The sequence below is a fragment of the Marmota marmota genome, unplaced genomic scaffold (assembly GCF_001458135.2).
Source record: "Marmota marmota marmota unplaced genomic scaffold, marMar, whole genome shotgun sequence".
Classification (NCBI taxonomy): Eukaryota; Metazoa; Chordata; class Mammalia; order Rodentia; family Sciuridae; genus Marmota; species Marmota marmota.
The window spans coordinates 18,632,178-18,642,742 of NW_026000174.1; the positions used below are offsets into that span (position 1 = coordinate 18,632,178).

The following is a 10,565-nucleotide window of genomic DNA, read 5'->3' on the forward strand; positions in this document are numbered from 1 at the left end:
ATGTTCAATTCCAATAATTCATATGTGGCCCCTCAATCTTTTATTCTTAATGGTATTCCTGGTCTGGAAAGAGTCCATGTATGGATCTCTCTTCCACTATTCACAATGTACATTATGTCCCTTGTGGGTAACCTTGGTCTTGTGTACCTCATTTATCATGAGGAGGCCTTACACCACCCCATGTATTGCTTTCTGGTCATGCTTTCCCTCATTGACCTCCTCACCTGCACCACCACTGTACCCAATGCACTCTGCATCTTCTGGTTTGATCTCAAGAAAATTAACTTCAACGCTTGCTTAGTCCAGATGTTCTTTGTCCATGGGCTCACAGGTGTGGAATCTGGAGTGCTCATGCTCATGGCTCTGGACCGCTATGTGGCCATTTGCTACCCGTTGCGTTATGCCACCATACTCACTAACCCTATCATTGCAAAAGCTGGGCTTGCCACCTTCATGAGAGGTATGCTGTTGATGATTCCATTTCCATTCTTGGTCAAGCGTTTGCCTTTCTGCCAGGACAATATCATTTCTCACACATACTGTGACCACATGTCTGTGGTAAAGCTATCCTGTGCCAGCATCAAGGTCAATGTCATCTATGGTCTGATGGTTGCACTTCTGATTGGAGTGTTTGACATTTGTTGCATATCTGTGTCTTACACCATGATTCTCCGGGCAGTGGTCAGCCTCTCATCATCGGATGCTCGGCAAAAAGCCTTCAGCACATGCACTGCACATATATCTGCCATTATCATCACCTATGTGCCAGCATTCTTCACATTCTTTACCCATCGTTTTGGGGGCCACACTATTCCCCCTTCTCTCCATATCATTGTGGCTAATCTTTATCTCCTTCTTCCTCCGACACTGAACCCCATTGTTTATGGGGTAAAGACAAAACAGATCCGAGACAGTGTCATAAAGTTCTTCCAGGGACAAAAAAATGGCAGTTGATTCAAGAAAACTGAAATTAAATAGAATAATAATGAATGAAAGTATAACAAAGGGAAAACTCAGGTGTCTGTCTGACATTCTCCATTGTCTCTCCAAGAATGGGTTTCTTGAAATTCTATTGAGGAAATTCATAGCTAATTCTGGATTCATTTCTCAATGTCTTTCCTGTCTTTTCCCTCCATCAGCAGTTTTTTGAATTAATACATTTTTAATTGAATCAGTTGTGATATGTATGTATATATAGTGGTAAATATAGTTGCTCTCAGAGAAGTAGAGAGTAAAATGTTGGTTTCTGTCACCAATGTTAATCAAGTCATTGGTATGAGATTGTAACAACTTACCTCTAATTCATCCATCTAAGATATTATCCATTAGGAGTCCCTAAACATCTTATTTGTTTTGGCAACTCTTTCTAATAGATATGAAATAAGGATCTGAGGCTGTAGCTCAGTGGCAGAGCATTAGTTTAGCACATGTGAGGTGCTGGGTTCAATCAACACTACATAATAACAGATACAGAAAATATAGGTATCTGTTCATATACAACTAAAAAAACTTTAAAAAAGAAATTAAATGGCTTTTCAGGAAATTGTTTAGCCTAAACAGTCTTAGAAGCGAAAATTCAGTTTGTAAAATAATGTTAGCGAACATATTTTTCTCTGTGTATCCAATTCTGAAGATATCCAATATCACCACAGTCCATACAATGGACACGCAAGTCTTAGTTACCTGAAAGCTTAGATACTCCAAGATTCACAGTGGAGGAGCTATTTGGTGTATGGTGTATAATTTCCAATTGAATGCCATCTTATTGGTGAAATGATTGAAGGGTTCATTTATTCATTCATGCTCCCTTTGTTCAACACTTTTTTTTTCCATTTTCCATACATGAATATTGTTATTAGCTCAATTAACATGTAAAAAGGAACTCATCATTCATCTTCCTGGTTGCAACATTATCATAAAACTCTTATAGCAAGTTTGTTTTCCATATTTGTTTACTGAGTTCTGGAATATGTTGTTTTAAAAGACAGTGAATATCTATATTAATATTATTATTATATTAATAATATCTTTGTATTTCAAGCTATATGAAATACATATATATGGTGAAAATAATATAATATGAATAAAACAAATATTCATTAAATGGCCAAGTGAATGAGTCTATATTTCTTAGGCCCTGTGTTAGGTACTAACAATTAGAAATTTATAGATATTCCTCCTGTCAGATATAAGCTCACAGAATAGTTGAGAGGTAACATATCAATAAAAATCTGCTAAATTACATGCTATGATAATAGTCTTTACAGGAGGAAGGAAAGAGACAAGTCCCCATTTCAAACAAGAAAGATAAGGGGTCAAAGGTGTTTACTGGAACATCTTAGCAGGAAATGAATCAAGAGTGAATGAAAGTTTTTTCACTGGAGAGAAAGAGGACGCATACAATTAGAATACATGTTAGAGAAGCAATAAAAGAGAGTTTTCCCTAAGTGTTAAAACATCACAGAAAATTACCCTGTAATCCTAAGAGAATTAGAAAGTCACAGAGAGACGGGATTTAATACAGGATGTAATTTATGATTAAACTCTATTTATAAGGGAAACAGAGTTTCGTTTCTTTCTTTAGGCAAGGCTAGGTGGCCTAATCCCTTTGGGAAAGCTGCCTTTACTATTGGCATTCATAATATCCTTATAATTGAGGAATTTGTAGCTATTTTGTAAAGTTTTTATAACTCAGCAAATGTAACTAGAGGTATTATGAACAAATACATACTTATTGGTGATTAAAGAATTTTTCTGATCATATACAAGTAAAAATAGCAGTTATATCAATTTAAAACAATACCAATCAGTAAACATAATATTTCAAAAAGTTGTAGTGTCCAATTTACTCAGGAAATAAAGAATAAATTCTATATGTTTCCTTGAAAGATCATGCATGACTCAAAATGCTTACACTGTTTCAAATTTTGAATTATTTTTCAACAGTTATTTGTTGATCTCAGAACTTTTTTCTATTGAGTAAAATAGCCTGTTAAGACTACCCATGTAGTCTTAACAGGCTATTTTACTCAATACCCACAACTTCCAGATATGCAAAAAAGCCTTTGATGTACAATTAAATATAATGTCCCAGTTAAATCATGTCTTTTCTAGCTTAATGATCATCAGTGAACTCCAGTTTCTTCCATTTAACTTGCACAGTAGCTAATGCAACATTGGCTCAGGTGTAGCTAAAGCATCAACTCGAGAAGGACATTCTGTGTTTGAGGGTATATCTCAGTGGTAGAGCACTTTCCTAGCATTCACAAGCCCTGGGTTCAAACACCAGTACAACAACAAAAACACAAAATGACATTAGGGAGTGTAGTTCAGTGGTAGAATGCATAGACACCAGGCACAAGCCCTGGATTCTATTTCTAGCACCCATTTAACAAAATAGCATTCTATAAAATTTAGGAACTGCCCTAAAAGATGAACTACAGTGATCACTAAAGTATGGCATTCAGAAGACAAGGGTAGAAATAGTAGCCTTTATTGTTATCATTCCTAGTGTCATGTGACTGTGTGTGTGTGTGTGTGCCCAAGCACACGTGTGTGTTTATGTTTCTTTTCTAAATTTAGGACTTTTTAGTAATAATTCTTGATTTCCAAGAGTAAGGGGCACCTTTTAGGAGACATGTTACCTAAAACTATGGTTGCTAATTGGTCTTTTTTTTCTTACCATGCTTAAACTCTGAAATAAAGAGAGACTACTGGCAGAGATACTTGACCCACATAGTAGGGGGCATGGTTGCTGGCAGGATAATGTCAGGAATCAATGAGCTTCAGTGAGAAAATTCTTGGTGCCCCCATGCCTGGTGATTATCAGTGGTTAATAAAAGTACATGAAGGCAGGTTCTTTATCCCCTCAGGGATAAAGGTGTGGGGTACTTCATTATGTAAGGAACCTAAACTAGCAGAAACCATGGGAGAGGAGAATCTATAATAGGTCGTAGATAGAGAGAGGAGGCACATTAATTATGGCTTCATAAGAAATTATGGCAGTAGGTCTGTATTTTGTTCCATTGATCCTCCTGTTGGAAGTAATTTTGTTTTGCTTTATTTTATTTTTAAGAAATTGTCATTTTCCATTAACTTTAAAAGCCATGACTCCATATATGTATGATATGTCAAAATATACTATATGGTCATGGTCATGTATATCAAAAAAGAACGAATAAAAAAAGAAATAAAAATAAAAGCCATGAAAGGCAAGGATTAATATAACACAAAACACAATTGATCTTACAAGTCATGAAATATACCACATGCTATTCATGCCAATCTCATATCCTCTCAGTGCTCACAGCTCTTACACAGTCTTATTGCTAGCCATGACTCTCTGCTTAGAGGCTGAAGAATACAGATTTGAGTTATATCACCTCATGGATGGGAGAATGCTGATACATATCTCATATCATTATACAAAAAAAAAATCAGCAGTCACTTGAGCTCATGTGCTTGCAGCCATTAACCTATATATGTACACAATGTATACTGACATTCTTATTGGTTCCTGTCCCACATTTCCTCCCCAAGCAGTGTTTCCCAGGGTCATCTAATGCAGAAAATATTCAAGTAAAATTTTTATCCAGTGTCTGCTTCTGAGAGAACCCAGTATTGAACAGGTTCTCTTCTGTGGTCCAGATTACAAATTGGAAATCAGTTAACGGAAGGGAGAAGTTCTTAATATTTATTTTATCCATTTGTAATATGTACTAATTCTTACAGGTTAGTTAAAAGTGAATATTATTATCCCCATTTCAGTATGAATTTCAAAGATGTTGAATAATTGTTCTAAAGTTGTACTGCTAAAAAGAAGTCAGTTACTATTTGAAATCTCATCTGTCTGTTCTCTGAACCAAAGTTTTTATTCAGTGACATATATTTCTTTATCTCAATAACATGCTAGATGCAAAAACAGTGATATGCACAAATAGTCATGAGAAATACTATTTAATAACTAAATTTTATTTTCCCTTGAGCAGTATGTAGTGTTCTTTTTGATTGACTTTACCTTGAAGTCTACTTTATTTGATATAAGGATGGAAACCTTTGCTTGCTTCTGCACTCCATGTGAGTGGTATGATTTTTCCCAACCCTTCACTTTCAATCTGTGGATGTCTCTTTCTATGAGATGAGTCTCCTGGAGACAACATATCGTTGATTTTGTTCATTCATTTGTTTTGTTTGTTTGTTTTATGTAATCTGCTAGTCTATGTCTTTTCATTGGTGAGCTTAGGCCATTAACATTCAGGGTTATTATTGAAACATGACTTGTATTCCCAGCCATTTTTGTTTATTTTTGGTATTTAATGTGACTTGATTCTCCTCTGATTAGATTTTCCTTTAGTGTAATCCCTCCCTCTGCTGATTTTTATCATTGTTTTTCATTTCCTCTTCATGGAATATTTTGCTGAGTATGTTCTGTAGTGCAGGCTTTCTAGATGTAAATTCTTTTTTTTTTTTGCATGCTTGAGAAATGCAGAAAATATGATAAGGAGCTGCAGTGAACAATCATGATCCCACATGTAATATAAAAGCTGAACATCACTGTTGTTCACACAAAGTTTATTATGTCCTTGGAAGGTTTAATTTCTACTATTGTTTGTTTGTTGGTGTTGGCACATAAGCACTGAGCAACATCCCCAGTCCTTTTTATATTTTATTTAGAGACAGGGTTTTGCTAAATTGCTTAGGGCCTAAGTAGCTAAAGCTTACTTTGAACCCACCATCATACTGCCTCAACCTTCAGAGCCTTTGGGATTATAGGTGTGCACCACTACACCTGGCCCTACTATTTTTTGTTGATGCTGTTAATTTGAAAATACTTAAAAAAATGTTATACTGATATTAAAACACAAAAACCCTAGATTATTCCTGATACTCCNAAATTTTTTTTTTTTTTTTTTTTTTTTGTGGTGCTGGGGATTGAACCCAGGGCCTTGTGCATGAAAGGCAAGCACTCTACCAACTGAGCTAAATCCCCAGCTCTATTCTTGGTTGGTGTTCATTTTCTTTCAGCGCTTGGTATATGTTGTTCTAGGATCTCCTGGCTTTGAGGGTCTGGGTTGAAAAATCTGCCGAGATATGAATTGGTCTCCCCCTATATGTGGTCTGATTCCTTTCTCTTGCAGCTTTTAAGAGTCTATCCTTATTCTGTATGCTAGGCATTTTCATTGTAATACACCTTGGTGTAGATCTGTTGTAATTTTGTACATTTGGTGTCCTGTAGGCCTCTTGTATTTGGCTTTCCAACTCATTCTTCATGCTTGAGAAAATTTCTGATATTATCTCTCTGAAGAGATTGTGCATTCCTTTGGTTTGAAATTCTTGTCTTGCTCTATCCCAATAACTCTTAGTATATTTGGTCTTTTGATGATGTCTAATAATTCTTGGATGTTCTCTTCGTGGTTTCTTACTATCTTCACTGTGTGATCAATTTTATTTTCCAGATTGTATACTTTGTCTTCATTATCTGACATTCATTATTCCAAGTGATCTTGTCTGTTGGTTATGCTTTCTATTGAGTTTTTTTATTTGGTTTATTGTATCCTTCATTTCAAGGATTTCTGACTTTTTTTTAGCATCTCTCTCTCTCTCTCTTTCTCTCTCTCTCTTGAAGTAGACTTTTGCTACCTGTATTGGCTCTCTTATCTCTTTGTTGGAGTGATCAATGTTTGCCTGTATTTGCTCATTTAGGTCATTCCTTAATTCACAGATCACTTTAATTATGAACCTTCTGAACTCCTTCTCTGACATTTTATCAACTTTGCTGTCTGTGGGTTCTGTTATTGTACTATTCTGGTTTGTTTGGAGCACTTTTCTCCCTTGTTTTTTAATGTTGTCTATGTGTCTTTCTTTTTTGCAGTGTGGATCTGAGATATTAGTTTCTTCTCTATATTCTTGTAGTACCTGTGCAGATTGTCTGTACCTCACCTTGATGTTGGGCTTCCAGACCCTGCTGGTGTCCCTCAATGTATGCTACTGCATCTAAAGGTGGTGGTGGCAATAACTGAGGTAACTCAAGATAATAATTAAGGTGCCCCAAGATGGAAGCACTGTCTTATAGAGATGAAGGTGAGAGGGTGGGCCTCACACTCCCTCTGGGATGCCTGCTCTGAGATGCAGCTGCTTCTAGGCCCTGTCTACTGTCAAAGTTAGGGGATACTGCATGGGGAAGGTTCTTGCTATTACTGCACTGTCCCAAAATGAAAGTGGGTTAGGCTTAGGCTCTCAGGTGGGTGGGGCAAACTTGGACCATCCTGGATCTGGGTCCTGTGCAAGTCAGTGTGAAGGGATCTGGGCCAGGCCTGGGCTCCTGCAGTAGCTTTTGGTAGGAAGAGGCTGTCATGTGTCCGAGGCAGGGCTCTGGCAGTTGTCTGCCTTGTGGGTGGAGGGGTGATCCTGGACTTACTGTGAGCCTGGGTCCCACATAGCAGGTTTGGGTGGATCTGGGCTGCTGGGCTTGACCTCGTGTGGTACTCTGCTGGTAGAAAGGGGCAGTCCTGTGCCAAAGGCTAGGTTCTAGCGGGTGTCTGCCCTATGGGTTGAGGTGTGGACCTGGGCCTACTGTGAGCTGGAGTCCCTGTGCAGGCTGATGTGGGTGGTCTGGGCTGGGCCTTGGCTCCCACAGTAGACTGCTGGTCGGAAGAGGCAGTCCTGTGCCTTATGTTTTTACTTTTAGTTCATTTCTTGATTGACTTCAGGATATACATTTAGTATAATATATAAAGTTTTGTATATCAATTTTTCTATTATGTAATTATGTTAAAAATTTAGTACCTAGGATTTTCTCTAAAGGCATATTTTCCTTTATAGTATTTTAATTTTAAAAAATTTAAAAACAAATATTTATAGGTAACTTAGTATTGTGGGGTATTTGTTATTGTTGTTGTTTTCTTTTTTTTTTTTTGCATGCTTGAGAAATGCAGAAAATATGATAAGGAGCTGCAGTGAACAATCATGATCCCACATGTAATATAAAAGCTGAACATCACTGTTGTTCACACAAAGTTTATTATGTCCTTGGAAGGTTTAATTTCTACTATTGTTTGTTTGTTGGTGTTGGCACATAAGCACTGAGCAACATCCCCAGTCCTTTTTATATTTTATTTAGAGACAGGGTTTTGCTAAATTGCTTAGGGCCTAAGTAGCTAAAGCTTACTTTGAACCCACCATCATACTGCCTCAACCTTCAGAGCCTTTGGGATTATAGGTGTGCACCACTACACCTGGCCCTACTATTTTTTGTTGATGCTGTTAATTTGAAAATACTTAAAAAAATGTTATACTGATATTAAAACACAAAAACCCTAGATTATTCCTGATACTCCCTGTAAATCTAGTTCTTTTCCCTTGATTTGAAGTGAACCCAGTGATTTGCTTCTAACCAATAGAATATGGCAAAGGTAATAAGATGTTACTGCCATGTTCACTTACAAAAGTTTAGTTAGATAGGAAGAAAAAAATTCAAGAGTTTTATTGTACAATATGTTGGCTATAGTAAATAACAATCTATCAATTGTTAAAAGCATAGACTTTAAATGTTCTTACAAAAAAAATGTTAAGAGTAGAATATAAATATATTTTCAGAAAAAACAATCAGCCTTTGGTTCTTTGGGATTGGCTTATTTCACTTAGCATGATATTCTCCAACTCTATCAGTTTACCTGCAAATGCCATAATTTCCTTTTTATTTAAGGCTGAGTAATATTCCATTGTGGATGTATACATATTTTATTTATTCATTCATCAATTGAAGGACATTTAGTTTGGTTCCACAGGTTAGCTATTGTGACTTGAGCTGCTATAAACACTGATGTGGTTGCATCACTGTAGTATGTGGATTTTAAGTCCTACAGGTATAAACTGAGGAGTGGATAGCTGGGTCAAATGGTGGTTCCATTTCAAGTTTTCTAAGGAATCTCCATCTGTGTTCCATAATGGCTGCACCAATTTTCAGTTCCATCAGCAAATAATGAGTGTATCTTTTGCTCCACATCCTTGCCAACATTTATTGTTGCTTATATTCTTGATAATTGACATTTAACTGGAGAAACATCAAATCTGAGGGTAGTTTTGATTTGCATTTCTCTAATTGCTAGAGATGTTGGAAATTTTTTTTCATGCATTTGTTCATCAATTGTAATTTTTCTGAAGTGAAGTGTCTGCTCAGTTTCTTAGCCCATTTGTTGATTGGGTTATTTGGGTTTTTCATGTGAGGGGGGCTAGGGAAGAATAGAGTTACTTTGAATTAGGCAGAGGGGAGTAAAGGGAGGGGAGAAGGCATGGGGGTAGGAAAGATAATATAATGAATCAGACACTATTACCCTATGTGCATGTATGACTACATGACCAGTGTGGTTCTATATCATATACAACCAGAAGAATGAGAAATTATACTTATAAGGCCTTTACTTAGCATCTGGATGGCCATCTTAAGTGACAGCTGCCATTTTAAGGAAAAAGTTTCGCTTTCACACCCAAGGGTGTTTCTGAGAAAGGCTCTCCACTCCCTCATACCAACCCAACCCTTAACCACTGCATTAAGACCCACCTGTCTTTGATTCCTGAGCCTTCCCCACAAAAGTCCCAGAACTCAAGCCTGTTTTGCCTCTCTCTCCTATAGAGAGATGGCCTTTATCTGTCATCTCTGGCATATGAACTCTCGTGTGTATCTCTGCCTGGTCTCTGTCTTTCATTTCTCACTTACCAGTCTCTCATTCCTCACTTTCCCTTCAATATTCCATTTATGTATGATGTGTCAAAGTGCATTCTACTCTCATGTATAACTAATTAAAACAATTTTTTTTTAAAAAAAGTAAAAAAAGAGAGGCTATTACAAAAATTTCACTTTAATTAAAACAAAAAACAAAAGAATAAAAAATACTGTATGGTGACTGATATAGTGAGCTAGTTATAATCATTTTTTAATTTTTAATTTCCACTCCAAGTTAATTTCAGGTCACTGGTAATTTATATCAAAAATATTTTTGTCCAAAAGCACAGCATTGCCACAGCAGTAAGAAATTAAAATTTTAAATAAAATATGTATATATTTTCATCTTACATATGGTAAGATGAACTTGAAGAAAGTGAAAAAGAATGCCTTCCTTATAAAAGACTAAATAAATATCCATTGGAAAAATAGTAAGACTGCCTATCTCACTCCTTAAGTGAAATTAAACATATGAATAAAAACGTAAAAATGTAATGAGAAAAGTTAAAAACTAAAGGCTCTAGAGGAAAGGATAAAGGTAAAAGAATATCTTCATGTTATTGCTTTAGGCAAGGATGTTAAAAAGTATTTAAAAATCTAATCCAGAAGGGAAAAGAAATGAATTAGATTTAATTAAAAGTAAGCTCTGTGTTTCAGAAGACAGAAAAAAGATTAGAAAAATACAAGCCAGAAAATAAGAGATCATATTTGCAAAATATATTTTAAAAGACTGATATCAAGATGTAAATAGGACTAACCAACTAAAATTAAAAAAAAACTCAAGACTAACTATTTGAGTTTTACCCCCTGAAGTAGGTACTCCATGAAGGAAATAAACAGTGAG

General features: G+C 36.0%; 1 protein-coding gene across 1 annotated transcript; it reads left to right on the plus strand.

Annotated features, from left to right (window-relative positions):
• Positions 1 to 954, plus strand: LOC107157560 (olfactory receptor 52N5). Its single transcript, XM_015503914.1, has one exon. It carries the CDS (start codon positions 1 to 3, stop codon positions 952 to 954), a length of 954 nt encoding a protein of 317 aa, XP_015359400.1.
• The last annotated feature ends 9,611 nt before the right edge of the window (positions 955 to 10,565 follow it).

What these genes read in the sequence shown, in the direction of transcription:
- LOC107157560 (XM_015503914.1), top strand. Translation starts at nt 1, where the DNA reads ATGTTCAATTCCAATAATTCATATGTGGCCCCTCAATCTTTTATTCTT.